Source organism: Pygocentrus nattereri, chromosome 6, assembly GCF_015220715.1.
Source record: "Pygocentrus nattereri isolate fPygNat1 chromosome 6, fPygNat1.pri, whole genome shotgun sequence".
Lineage (NCBI taxonomy): Eukaryota > Metazoa > Chordata > Actinopteri > Characiformes > Serrasalmidae > Pygocentrus > Pygocentrus nattereri.
Window position 1 is genome coordinate 45,132,549 of NC_051216.1, and position 15,041 is coordinate 45,147,589.

Consider the following 15,041-nt stretch of genomic DNA (forward strand, 5'->3'; position numbering starts at 1 on the left):
AGTGTAACGAATCTGATTTTTTCTGCCCTGATGTGACTCAGATCTGGTGTTTTCAGGGCTGTGTGGACACAAATCTGATCTTTTCAAATCCCACCTGAGCCACTTTCATATGTGGTCCCAGATCGGATGCGTATGCGTTTGGTGGCCACGCGACCTGGACGTGACGCTCAGATCGGAATTCATGTCCTTTTTTTCACTGCGCGTGCGGCATCTTTCAGCGTTACCGTGGAAACAGCGCCGAACAGACGTTAAAGCCTGTAAACGGTGGAAAAGCAGCTCATCTCACTTTTTCCTCCCTCGTCTGGCTCTAATAATGAAGCTGAGAGCTGATCAGAGTTAATGATCTTCTCAGCGAAGCTCGTTCTGCTCGTTAGTTTGTGCCGATGATGCAGTGATTCAGTCACGTGACGTTACTGAGTAGGAGGAGCTCATGAGGTCATTTCAGGAGCCGGTTCATCACATTAATGACCGATTTGAGTCACTGACCCTAAATAAGTGTGAACCATCATGTCCGAGAGATAAATATACCCTTTATACTCATTCTTTCTACTTTTTTCCTCTTCATTTGCTTTATTCTAAATTATTGCCATATTCTGTTATATTTTATGCTAATAATTTCAAAATTCTGTTGCGATTCCAGACAAAATATGATTTTTTCAGAATTGCAGAATCTAAGCCAATATTTCATGATTTTCCTGAAAGTGATGAAAAATATAATACAGTGCAAATACTTTAAATAAATGTGGTCACGCAAATAAAACTAAGAGCCTGTTTACACCTTATGATCAGGCATAACAAACAGTACCTGCTCTGTGAGGGTCCATGGGGGTCCTGACGACTGAAGAACAGGGTAAAAGGGGCTAACAAAGTATCAGAGAAACAGATGGACTACAGTCTGTAACTGTAGAACTACAAAGTGCAGCTATACAGTAAGTGGAGCTGAGAAGATGGACAGTGAGGTGGTCATGATGTTAGGCCTGATCGATGCAGGTTACCATGCAGTTTTGGTGATCACATCATGCTCTGATTTCACTTTAGCTTGTCCACTTATATCCGAACAGGGGTAAAGAAGGAAAATGTAAATGAGAAATGTGTTAACCTGCTTCTTACGTATAAAAGTACAATCAAATCAAATGTGGCCAAACATGGGGATGCATTTTAGAGAAGGGTATAAAAGGAATCCAGCCATTTCCCCAGATATGATCCAGACATGTAACATATGTTAATGCAAGATGTACACAGGCTCTTACAGAACTGAACTCAACTTAACTGGACAAGATTAAAACTCGCTGTAATTTACTTACTATTTATCAAACTAAGACCTTGAAGGGCAGTGAAACAAAGTTGTGTTACAGTCTGTTAAATGTACTAACCAGCAGAGGGCAGTATGAACCTACAGACAGCTCTAGACATTCTGGAGACACTGAAAGCTCTTCTGAACTTTTCTGAAATGCTCAAATCAACACACACACACACACAATCAGTACAGACACAGTAAGAACACAATCAGCTATTTGAGCTTCCCTCACCATTTGGCTGCTGTCAGCTGCATTTCGATGGGTTTATCCCTTTGCATCATTCGGACAAAAACCTGAGAGAGCAGCTCCCCGTCCACCAGCACTGAGCAGGAAACACAGACACACATGCATTTTAAATGTGACATGAAAGCTTCTCAAACCAGACCGGCAATGTTTCTGGCTTGATCCCGGCTTCCGACACACCAGTGCAAAGATTTCTGCCAATCCGATTGAATACATCTTCGTTTATATGCTCGCTACAAGTAATCTGATGAAAAGCGGCACGTATGTGTGGAGAACCACTTAGTGTAATTGTTACCATGACGGCGAGCATCACGTCCAGTCAGAGTGAGATGAGCAGCAGTGAGCAGTGCTTGTGTCTTTAATTACTTTAAAATGACGTCAGACTCAGGAAAACGTCCTTCACATGTCCTTATTAAAGAAGGCTGAGAGGAAGACGTCACGTAAGCTGGACGTCCGTCCCACCGCCGTCTTTTAAAGACCAGAGCATGAAGTTCGTCTCCTCTGCAGACCGGTTTCTGCTCCGCCATGTCGAACAGTATAAACTCTCGCATGCTCGGATTTAAACTTTCCGATAGGGAATGTAATCGGATACAGACGTTTACACGGATATTATTCTTCTATTTAACGGATTATTTACAGGATTACCCACCTCGTTCAATCGGATAGAAATTGTATTCCGAATGGCCTCAATTGGACTAGACTATTCAGAGCGAAGTGTTTACATGGACGTAACCTATTCCGACTGAGGTATTAGTTGGATTATTAGGCTGCAGACATGGCTAGTGTTTTTAATGGCTTGGGTCTGGTATTTTTGGAGCTGAGAAACAGCTAGAAATTCAGTATTGAACATTCTTAAAGGTACTGAATTATTTTGATATTGATATTGATATTTTGATCTTTGATAACCAGTCCTACACAGTTAATGAGCAGCAAGTCTCATGTAAAAGTCAGGCAGCTGCACGAAAACCGATATCACACCTGGTGATGTGTCCTCACTGAAAACATTTCTGCTGTGTTGTTTTTTCTCAACAAAGATAAAACTTGTTTCTATCAAATATTTCATCAGATTTGGCCTGACCTGATTTCACCCAACTTGGCAACTCTGTAATATTACTCAGTAATAAAGAGGTGTTTTGGTTCGTGCCAGCCCTGAAGAATATCACGCATGCTGGATATCGTGGTATATACACCTTATACCTGAATACCTTATAACTGAGTACAGGCACATGACTAGGGAAAACACTGGATTACAAATGAAAAGTCTATGGAAAGATTCAGAGGAAGTGAGAGGAAAAAGAAAAAAGGAAAGGTTCCTCTCACCATTCACCAGAGTCATGGACACCTGAGTGTTCTCGTATGCCAGGACGGAGAAACATTTTAATGCCTGCATTCGTACCTAGAGATAGAGATAGAGAGAGAGAGAGAGAGAGAGAGAGAGAGAGAGAGAGAGAGAGAGAGAGAGAAAAGAAAGAAAAAGAGAGAGAAAGAGAGAGAGAGAAAAGAAAGAAAGAAAGAGAGAGAGAGAGAGAGAGAGAGAGAGAGAGAGAGAGAGAGAGAGAGAGAGAGAGCGAGAGAGAGAGAGAGGGAAAAAGAGAGAGAAAAACAGAGATAGAGAGGGAAAAAGAGAGAGAAAGACAGAGAGAAAAGAAAGAGAAAAAAGAAAGAAAGAAATAAAGAAAGAAAGAAAGAGAGAGAAAAACAAAAAGAAAGAAAGAAAAAAGAGAAAGAGACAGAGAGACAGAGAGAGAGAGAGAGAGAGAGAGAGAGAGAGAGAGAGAGAGAGAGAGAGAGAGAGAGTGAAAGAAAAAGAGAGTAAGAGAGAGAGAGAGAGAGAGAGAGAGAGAGAGAGATAGAAAAGAAAGAAAGAGAAAAAAGAAAGAAATAAAGAAAGAAAGAGAGAAAAAAAGAGAAAAAGAGAGAGAGAGAGAGAGAGACAGTGAGAGAGAGAGAGAGAGAGATAGCGAGAGAGAGAGAGAGAGAGAGAGAAAGAGAAAGAAAAAGAGAGAGAAAAAGAAAGAAAAAAGAAAGAAGAGAGAAAAAAAAAAGAGAGAGAGAAAAAGAGACAGAGAGAAAGAGAGAGAAATAAAAGGGAATTAAAAACAAAGAAGGGAAGAGGGAGGAAGAAAAAGATGTTAAACTTTGCAAATAAATAAAATTTTGCACTAAACCTGCAGAAAAATTGCATATTTGAGTTTGTCATAACAAATATGATGTCATTTGAACAGGGGTGCTCAGTGTTTTGCACACTACTGGTCCACCTAGCACTCTTCAGTTTACACGACACAAGATAACTAGAAAATCCTAGACACTAGAAATCCTACATTGATAGTTCACACGGAAGTCAGGAGAGGCCATGAGCTGCTGCTACAATTTTCTGGATCGTTATCTTGACATAAGAAGACACGTAACTCATGCAACTTATTTCAAGATAAGTTTGTTATCTTGAGATAATGATACACTCATTAATACAACTTTTCTATTCTTGAGATCACAAGATAAATAACAAGTTATGCTGAGATAATGAGTTAATCATCTCGTTATCTCAAGTTGTTAAGATGAGATAATTAACCCGTCGCCTCATGGCCTCTCTGGACGTCCGTAAGTTCATGCTGTGTTTGTGTTCTACCTTGTAGGATGGAGAGATGAGCAGAGGCGCGATGTTCTGTATGGCACCATGGTTGAATAAAACGGTTTGATGCTCTGCAGTCTGAAACACACAAAACCACAGGCTGGATAAAATTACGCAAAACAATACAGCAATTCTGAAACAACAATAACGCCGGTCACCAGTTCGCTCCCCTGAGCCGACAGTACATCACTGAAGAGCCCTTGAGCAAGACACCCAACCCCCAACTGCTCCCCGGGCGCAGTGGATACGGCTGTTCACCGCTGCGGGCAAGTGTGCTCACTGCCCCCTTGCGTGTATCTTCACTAGTGTGGATATGTGAGGGCGTTTCACCTCACGGATGAGGTAAATGCAGCGGTCTAACCCCAATAGTACCTGCTCTGAGAGGGTTCATGGGGGTCCTGACCACTGAAGAACAGGGTAACAGAGTATCAGAGAAACAGATGGACTACAGTCTGTAACTGTAGAACTACAGAGACCAGCTATACAGTAAGTGGAGCTGATAAGATGGACAGTGAGTGTAGAAACAAGGAGGTGGTCATCATGTTATGCCTGATTGGTGTATATATTACCTTGCAGCAGTGAGAGAAGATCTGTGTGATGTACTCCTGTGTGCGCTGGGACCGGCTCAGCAGAGACATCAGGTGAGGGATCACAGTGGGGTCCTAACAGTTAACGACAGAAATTCATTTTAACGTGGTGGTGTGAAGGTAAGTAAAGGATGCCTGTATGGTTCTCTATCATATTAAGCCTTCGTATCTCAGCTTGCACACTTGGCATTTCATAAATGTAACTTTTTATTATTATTTTCAAAGGGCATCTTCTTCAAGCCGGCATGTGAAGTATGGTTTAATGATATGGGAAACAGTGAAAGACGGCGGTGGGACGGACGTCCAGCTTATGTGTTTCAGTCTGACGTCATTTTAAAGCAGTTAAAAAACACAATCACTGCTCACTGCTGCTCATCTCACTCTGACTGGACTCCCGTGATGATCGTCGTCATGGTAACGTCTACCCTAAGTGGTTCGCTACGCATGCACGTAATTTTGGATGGGGTTACTCGTAGTGAGCATGTAAATGGAGATTTTCCATCAGACTGTTCAGCAGAGTCAGCATATAAAACACCTCTTAATCTATAACTGGAATGTTTTCAATCAGATTGGTACAAATCTTTGCGTGTAAACACAGACGCTGACGTTAAAGGAGTGTTAGGTCCACTTACCGTGTAGAGCAGCTGCACGGGTGTGACAGGACTGATGAAAACTGTTCTTAAACAACGCAGACAGGCCTCAATGAAGACCAGGTCAGGACACAAGAGACCTGTAGACACAGCCATTCGTTATAACCTGCTGTTTTGTTATAGTAATGCTTTGACTGAGTGAGTGCAAGTGTAGATGAACGGGAAGAGAGAGAGTTAGAGAGATAATTTGGTGAAAAACAAAATTTAGTTACTCCCTACAAAAGCTAACGGCAGACCTGTTAGCTCACTGCTACCTGTGTGCCTGAAACAGTTTTAAATAGCTAAGTAATCTAAGCTAAGCTAAAGCCAAGTTTTCTACGGCAAGGAAAGTGACACCACTCTGCTCTCACCACGAGAGGGCGCACTTCCAAGTTTCGACATGATTAGAGCGGGAGGGGGCGACGAGTAAAATGACTCAAACGCCTAAAAAAAGTTCGATGTTTGTCTGGAGAGATTCACACGGCAGTTAATGGTTTTTACAAGCGGGCGTCAGATATATTACGGTTCACCCCTCAAACGTCTACGATAGAATAGAGAAATCCATTCGTCTGCTAGGTGGTGTCTGAATACCGTGATATGCTCGGACATGCATGTGGTAGGACTGACCGCAGTAAGGCGGTCAGCTGATGTTTGTTGTTCGTATTAAGCTGAGCCAGTTGAGTAACTGACAGCTGAAATAATCCGTTTTCTTTCCTAAATTACAAAAACAACTTCTAGCTGGTAAAAACGGCTCACCAGAAACTCTCCCATGACAGATTTGTGAAACGTTCCAGTGTCTGGAGAGTGTTTGTGGTGTTCTGACCATAAAGGACTGTTTAAAACAGCGATTAACCGCCCAGGAGCAAAATCAGCCTTCAAACTTGAAAGAAATAATGATGACCTTTATTGCGATATTTATCGATATCGAACGATATGAAATTTGATTTTTTATTTTTTTTTGGCCATATGGCCCAGCTGAGTCAAAGTAATGTCCAACCAACAGTAACTTAATGAATTAGCCTGAAAAGGACAGCAATTTACATAGCGTCAAACCTTTGTGAGCAGACAGCGAAAGAAAAAGAACGATTAAAGTTAAAAGAAAGTAAAGCCGGGGTGCTTTTTCTTAAAATGAAGGCGAGCAGCCACATACAACACATGCTATCCTGACTTTATTATTACACAAAAGCTATATAGACGCAGTGTTACACGTATCAGCTAGCTATTTACACACATTTAATGTTAAAGGAGTGGAATGATGGAGCCTGAAGAGCTACGATGTTCAACAGTCATATTTATTACCATATGATTTCCTTTTAGGTTACTGCTCATTTCTGACTGCAGCTCAGTATTACTGGCTGAATTAAACAAAGTGCCTCTTGTTTTTTTTTGTTGTGGTAATTCAGCTCTTGGTGAACAGAACTTTGGTTTGTCAGTTACAGCTCTTCCCGTTTACAGGCCGCATTTAAGATGATTAGTTGATTATTAGTGGATTAATCCATATGAATAATCAGGGATCAAAATATTAGCTCTTTTGAAACCCTAAAGCAATTTCAAATAGACTGTCTGATGTGGTTCCTGACACCTTAATACACACTGTTATCTATAAACACGGATGAAAGTACAGACAAAGTTCAGTCTTCAGGACGGCTGTTTTAGCCACACGACCAAGCTATTCTTTTGAGAAAGGAAGAAGACCTTGTAGCAGGGCGGGGATGATGTGACAGTCCACCAGGGACTTGATGTTGTTTTCGGTGCCCATGGCCAAGCTGCCCAACACCACCGCACATTCTGTCCTCAACTCTGCGCTGGAAGAGCTCTGCTGGAGTAAATATAAGAGCCTAGAGAGAGAGAGAGAGAGAGAGAGAGAGAGAGAGAGAGAGAGAGAGAGAGAGAGAGAGAGAGAGAGAAAGAAAGAAAGAAAGAAAGAAAGAAATGGAGCGAGAAAGAGACAAAGAGAGAGAGAGAGAGAGAGAGAGAGAGAGAGAGAGAAAGAAATGGAGCGAGAAAGAGACAAAGAGAGAGAGAGAGAGAGAGAGAGAGAGAGAGAGACACAGACAAAGAGAGAGAGAGAGAGAGAGAGACAAAGAGAGAGAGAGAGAGAGAGAGAGAGACAAAGAGAGAGAGAGAGAGAGAGAGAGAGAGAGAGAGAGAGAGAGAGAGAGACAAAGAGAGAGAGAGAGACACAGACAAAGAGAGAGAGAGAGAGAGAGAGACAAAGAGAGAGAGAGAGAGAGAGAGACAAAGAGAGAGAGAGAGAGAGAGAGAGAGAGAGAGAGAGACAAAGAGAGAGAGAGAGAGAGAGAGAGACAAAGAGAGAGAGAGAGAGAGAGAGAGAGAGAGAGAGAGAGAAAGAAACAGAGAGAGAGAGAGAGAGAGAGAGAGAAAGAAACAGAGAGAGAGAGAGAGAGAGAGAGAGAGAGAGAGAGAGAGAGAGAGAGAGAGAGACAGAGAAACAGAGGGTGAGAAAGAGACAGAGAGAGAGAGAGAGAGAGAGAGAAACAGAGGGCGAGAAAGAGACAGAGACAGAGACAGAGAGAGAGAGAGAGAGAGAGAGAGAGAGAGAGAGAGAGAGAGAGAGAGAGAGAGAGAGAGAGAGAGAGAGCGCAACAGAGAGCGAGAGAAAGAGACAAAGAGAGAGAGAGACAGAGAGAAACAGAGAGACAGACAGACAGAGACACAGAGAAACAGAGAGCGAGAGAAAGAGACAAAGAGAGAGAGAGACAGAGAGAAACAGAGAGACAGACAGACAGAGACACAGAGAAACAGAGAGCGAGAGAAAGAGACAAAGAGAGAGAGACAAAGAAACAGAGACAGAGCGACAGACAGAGAGAGATGCACACGATTCTACAGTCAATACAACTCTAATAAAAACCCCAACAACTTTTTTTTTTTTTTTTTACATAATTTGAAAAAGGCTACTGTCCTTTACATTGTGTGCAAGTTCCATTCATTCATTCAGGAATGGGCCAAAAGAAACGGCCCAAAATGACTTGGAAAAAATTCTGGTTCCATTGACATGCATTAAAAGTAAACTATGTCTTTTCCTTCTCCTGTAAAGTGACTATTTTGGAGATACAAGGTCTTCTTCCACCAACAGCGATATATATGACTTCACTATAAACAGTATATTAAAGCAACACAATGTCAGTCGGTTTAAAAAGAAATCAGCTTGCTTAAAACTTTGCAGCAAAATGTTACAGTGTTCCCAACAATAAGTGTAGCATAACTATCATTTCATCTTTAATCCTATTTCCCCACAATCAGCTCTGAGTGTTCTGTGCAATACTGCGTAAAAGATCCAGTCTGTGCAGCTACAGTCAAACAGCTTTGTCTGCCTGGCTGATGCCCTCTCTCAAACCCAACTCTCAGCAGAACTGGACCTGGGGCCCTGAGCGGGGCGCCGCCTGGGTTATTGTACGGGAGGCCGTGTGGATAATGGACTACACGCCATTCACTGGTCAGCTTTTTAGCAGGGACTAGGACACCTTCAGATCAGGACTCCAGATCAAACCTGTAGCTCAGTACTAACTGAACTGAGTGTGTGACGAACTGACAACAGAATTCAAATATATCAGAGATACTTAAGTAAGCACTAGTAGAGTTTAGCCATTCTTCCTGAGTACTCCACTATACTTACAGGTTGTCTTACTAGCCCAACATAACCTGATTTCAACCGTTTGATTTCAACACTAACCGTGGTTGGTTAGTATAGTGGGTAACACCTCTGCCTTCTACACTGTAGACTGGGGTTCAATCCCCCACCTGGGCAAAGACCCTACACTATACCAATAAGAGACCTTGGGCAAGACTCCTAACACCACCTTCGCCTCCCTGTGTAAAATGATCAAGTTGTAAGTCGCTCTGGATAAGAGCGTCAGCCAAATGCTGTAAATGTAAAATGTTTTATTCTGTTCTGCTTCCCCTAAAAGTCACTGTGCTGGACAAGATATACAAATCCTGAGACTCCCTTAGTAAAATCTCACTCTAATAGCAAGCGCTTCTGTACACATGCAGTACATTTACATTTACAGCATTTGGCTGACGCTCTTATCCAGAGCGACTTACAACTTGATCATTTTACACGGGGGGGGTCCAAGGTGGCGTTAGGAGTCTTGCCCAAGGACCCTTAATGGTATAGTGTAGGGTGTTTACCCAGGTGGGGACTGAACCCCAGTCTACAGTGTAGAAGGCAGAGGTGTTACCCAGGTGTTATTTAGATAAGATAATCCTTTATGAGATCCACAACAGGTGAAACTCACAGTGCTAGAGCATCAAAGGGACAGCAAAGCACTGAAGAAAAGAAATATCACAGAGAATCAACGAAATTGGGTGGATTTTAAACTGTTCTTAGTGCAAAAATACCACGGCCTTCTCACAATTTCTTTGTAATGAAATCATTAGGATGTCACTCAGAGTGCTCTACAGAGTCAGAACTGCTCAGTGGTGGTGATGGGAACCAGACGTCTGAAGAGTTTAATGTCTATAAAGTTCCCTCCCACAATGGCTTTGAATATGATGCCTGATGTTTGAGGCACTGAGCGTGTTCACAAGCACCTAATGATCTGATCATCGAGTTCAGGCCAGCTAAACTCACTCACTGTTTCACGATAGCTCTGAACAGGTTTAGGCCTAAAACGTACCTTTTAAAATCCATTTGTGGTGGAAACGTACATGCAGGTCAACGAAGGAAAACCGTCCCCAGAGAAAACTTCATCAAGAACATCACATAGAAAAACTCAAGGCACACGTAGATTCACTGGCTCTTATCACCACCACTGTAAAGTGGGTAATTAACCATTTCGCACCAAACTCCTACCAAGTGTTTTCTATTAGCTGCTTGTGTAAAACACAGGTGCTGCTGAACTCCGACTGGCCGAGTCAGCGACCAAAGCAGCGCTCAGACGGATAAAAGCCAAAGTGGCTCCGCCTACCTGGGCACGGCTCCCAGCACAATCAGGTTGGCCTTCTGCTTGTTGTTTCCGATGACTGCATTCTTCATGTCACTGTCAACACAAGGCAGACAAGCACATGTGAACCTCTCTTCAGTAGATTATTACATAATACATCTACATGGGGGACACAGACGACAGGAGGTCACTCTCACACAGCAGTGTGACTGATTTCAGGGACTCAGTTCAGCCAGAAATTGTTCATAATGTAAATTTAATCTGAAATAATATGTGACGATTTCAGAAACAAAGCGTTCTGGGCATAACTGGGAGCTACGCTACACAGCGCCACGCGTGCGGTACAGAACATAGGAGCCGTAAAGTCACTGTGGCGGTGATTAGTGGACCAACGACTTGGCAAGAACCAATCAAAATCAACATGTAAATGAGGCTGTACATATTACTGACCCGCCAAGCGAAGCTCCAGTTGGCTGCCGACATAGAACAAAGAAAATCTAAATCCTCAGAGCTACGAAAAGGAAAGCGCTGATAAAATTGTAATTATTAAATTATCAAAATATAAATATAAATAATTGTTTTTTAAAGATGCTTTTAACTTTTAATGAGAAAAAAAACAAACAGAAAAATGACTAAAAAAAGTTCCTAAAATCCTAAAAATGCAACTTAATTGTTTAATTATTATTATTATTATTATCTAATAAAAGCTTTTTTCTAATTCATTAATATTACAGTAATAATTGTACAAAAAAATACTCATTGGTATTTTTCACAATTAAAAAAGTTTCTTTATTAGATTTTTTTTACTAAAGACATAAAAACTAGCTAACATCTGAAAATGTATTTTTTTTTGCATTTAATTACATAATAATAATCATAATAATTCAAGCCTTTTTCTAATTCATTAAAATTACAGCAATAATTTTTCTTAACACATTCATTTACTGGTATTTATTACAATTAAAAATGAAACTAACTTTCTTTATCAGAAAATCTTTATACAAAACAACATACAAAAAAATTATAACAAGTTAATAAATGTATAATAATACTAATGATTATAATCATAATTCAAGCATTTTTCTAATTCATTAAAATTACAGTAATCTTTTTATTAAGAAATTAATTAATTGGTATTTTTCACAATTAAACAAACTAGCAAGCTGAACTTCTAATCACTGCAGCAAGATGTTCTGCTTCCCACGCATGTTCCAACATTTAGAGTAAAGCCTTTCCAGGTAAGAAGTAGCTGTTACTGCAGTAAAGGAGAACACACTCCCTATTAATACCATTCATTTCAGCAGAAACACTGGACAAGCAGGTGTCTACAAACTTCTGGACACGTTTCTCATTACTATATTGTTCACAGGGGGGCGTGGCACCCACTGGAGCTCCCGAACAGACCTTGCAGTCTGATGTTGACAGAGCGTGAACAGCCTAGAACTGATGGCAGAACCTGAATCCAGGTCCGAGAAGCCTGATAAAACGGATCCAATCTATGTTTACCTTTCATTTACAACAGGTCAGACTGACACGCCCATCTGGCAAACGAGATAAGATTGAAGTGATCTCCTCAGAGGAACCGGTTCCACCCTTCCACACAAACATCTTTAGAATAGGTCTAGTCGTAAACGCTGCTGCTGACCGTCGGACTGCAGGCCTGCGTGTGAAAGGGCAAGGCCATGCAAATCTCATACAGACGTGAGCAGCTCAGGCGCTGCCAGCTCTGTGAGAAGCAGCTACGCCAGTGGAAAAGCACTGCTGGAGCCGTCTGGTGAGCAGTCGGTTAGCCGTAACCAGAGCTTGGAGTTAAAAATAAAGACGAAAAGATGGGAGCCCTGACCACAGAGACACCAACACCATCAACACACACATTTACACTCACACAAGCACACCGATCAGGCACAACATCACGACAACCTCCTCGTTTCTACACTCATTGTCCACTTTATCAGCTCCACTTACTGTATAGCTGCACTCTGTAGTTCTACAGTTACAGACTGTAGTCCATCTGTTTCTCTGATACTCTGTTACCCTGTTCTTCAGTGGTCAGGACCCTCATGGACCCTCACAGAGCAGGTACTATTTGGGTGGTGGATCATTCTCCGCACTGCAGTAACACTGACATGGTGGTGGTGTGTTAGTGTGTGTTGCGCTGGTACGGGTGGATCAGACACAGCAGTGCTGCTAGAATCACCAGAGGTAATAACAACAGCCTAGCAACACCTTAGCAACCATTCAGGATACCATAGCATCAGCCAAAAAATTCCTTAGGAAGCACCTAGGATACCATAGCAACAGCCTAGCAACACCTCAGCAACTACTTAGGATGCCATGCCAACAGCCTAGCAACACCTTAGCAACCATTCAGGATACCATAGCATCAGCTGAAAAAATCCTTAGGAAGCACCTAGGATACCATAGCAACGGCCTAGGAACTCCTTAGCAAGCACCTAGGATACCATAGCAACAGCCTAGCAACACCTCAGCAACTACTTAGGATGCCATGCCAACAGCCTAGCAACTCCTTAGCAACCATTCAGGATACCATAACATCAGCCAAAAAATTCCTTAGGAAGCACCTAGGATACCATAGCAACAGCCTAGCAACACCTCAGCAACTACTTAGGATGCCATGCCAACAGCCTAGCAACACCGTAGCAACCATTCAGGATACCATAGCATCAGCTGAAAAAATCCTTAGGAAGCACCTAGGATACCATAGCAACGGCCTAGGAACTCCTTAGCAAGCACATTGGATACCATAGCAACAGCCTAGCAACACCTCAGCAACTACTTAGGATGCCATGCCAACAGCCTAGCAACTCCTTAGCAACCATTCAGGATACCATAGCATCAGCTGAAAAAATCCTTAGGAAGCACCTAGGATACCATAGCAACGGCTTAGCAGCACCTCACCAACCACCTTGGTAAACAAGTTTACATGCACTTCACTAACCAGATAATAGGAAACTCCAGGTCTACAGGAGTCAGACAGTAATCGAATTTCTGCTTTACAACCAGCCGATAAACTCACAGAAGAACAAGTCAGAACTCCTCTGCGTAGAGCAGCTTGTCTTGATGTGCGTAAAACTGAACTCGGTAAGCATTTACCCTACAGCTGAACTTGCGCAATGTGTGGAATTAGTTTTGAAATTGATACCGTCGCCTGGAACCGCCTGGAGTCTCGTAAGACCACATGGACTCTCCGTGTCCAGCATGCAGAGCTGCAGCTTCATGCTACTGGTGAAAAGCTCGTAGCTGGATTGATAAATGTTTAGTTCCCCTACAGAAGCGCCTGGATTCACAAAACTATAACAATATTTTTATACTTAACCTCTTAGTCTCCAGGGTATATTTTGGTTTGTCCATCTGAATTTACGCAACCAAATCGTAGGGCAAATTATTCAGTAACTGCATGAAATAAATGTACATTTTATTATTTATTTATTATTTGCTGTAAAAGCTCCTCAAATGAACAGAACGTGTGTTTTATGATCTCCACATATCACTATACGCTTACAATTTACTGCTGAAAGCCAAAAATCTCAGATGCTCTTTGTGTTGTTCTCTAAAAGTGATGTTTCCAGAGCAGATCACTGAAGAGACGCCGTCTGTTTATAGTTTAGAGACCAGATTTGGGGAAAAACGGGTCGACTTTCAGTAGAAAAACAAAGTTCAGCTTCTTTTATTATAAGGGTTTAAAATGACATCACCGTCTATTAGACTGGAGAGAAGAGCTACAGCCTCACACGACGCCCAGCTTCTGAACGGAGCTTATGGAATATGAACGTTATGAAGAACATGACGAAGCGCGTTTTGGAGCCACCGGTGGTCCCGAGGAGTTGAAGAGGTTAAATATTGGCTGTGGACTGCGGACAAATCCAAACCTCAACGTCAACAAAATGATATACAGGCAAATAGATCAAACACACAAACCGCATACTCACATGACTCCCTGCAGGACTTTCTGTGGGTCAGGGTCGAAGAGCCGGTCAACATAATGGCGACTGGTGGCTGTGACTTCCTGCATGATGAGGGACAAAAAACATCCATATGAGCAAAGTTCACACCCAGAAAACAGCACTGAACAGACCACAGACCCCACACTAGTGGGAAAATGCTGCCAGACCCCTGTGGGTCAGCCAACAGTCCAGCCATCTAAAGCTTTCACACACACGAGGCAAGGACTGGATACATGATAAGTTTGTTTACATATGGTTACGGGTGGGCCCAGAAGCTTCCAGAAGGACTTGCAAAGGGAAATGACCCCTCTGCATGGCCGAGGAGTAACTCCCCCCAGCTTCTCATCACATAAGCACGGTGGCATGAACACCAAGAGCAATATTTAGGGCTCGAGTTTCCACCCCAGACACGCTGACCCATCACACGTAACCAGCACCTACAGGCCTGAGGGCAAGTTCATCTAAGCGTGTCACATTAATCTAAAGGCCCAAATCATGAAAGAAACATACTGTGAACATCGTTAGTTTGATCGGGATTTTCAAAACATTCACTTCCCAATCCACACAGTTCATATACAGGGTGAGTCAAAAGTGACCAGCCACCCAAATACACCAGATTTCCAAAAGTATTCACTCATCCATCCGAATCACTGAATTCAGGTGTTCCAGTCACTTCCATGGCCACAGGTGTATAAAGCCGAGCCCCTAGGCCTGCAGACTGCTTCTACAGACATTAGTGAAAGAATGGGTCGCTCTCAGGAGCTCAGTGAATTCCAGCGTGGT

The 15,041-nt window shown here is 42.4% G+C and overlaps 1 protein-coding gene across 3 annotated transcripts in view; it reads right to left on the bottom strand.

Annotated features, from left to right (window-relative positions):
- armc8 (armadillo repeat containing 8) overlaps positions 1-15,041 on the bottom strand; it is a 35,229-nt gene that overhangs the window by 17,151 nt on the left and 3,037 nt on the right. For all 3 annotated transcript variants that reach the window (XR_005130407.1, XM_017703035.2, XM_037539539.1), the window contains exons 2-9: positions 14,244-14,320; positions 10,318-10,389; positions 7,082-7,224; positions 5,390-5,487; positions 4,740-4,832; positions 4,168-4,248; positions 2,862-2,937; positions 1,530-1,620 (exon numbers count right to left, since the gene is read on the bottom strand). Coding sequence is in view for 2 of the 3 variants with exons in the window: in XM_017703035.2 (XP_017558524.1) it covers positions 1,530-1,620; positions 2,862-2,937; positions 4,168-4,248; positions 4,740-4,832; positions 5,390-5,487; positions 7,082-7,224; positions 10,318-10,389; positions 14,244-14,320 (731 nt within the window). In the remaining variant the exon portion in view is untranslated. The remainder of the gene's footprint in view (positions 1-1,529; positions 1,621-2,861; positions 2,938-4,167; positions 4,249-4,739; positions 4,833-5,389; positions 5,488-7,081; positions 7,225-10,317; positions 10,390-14,243; positions 14,321-15,041) is intronic.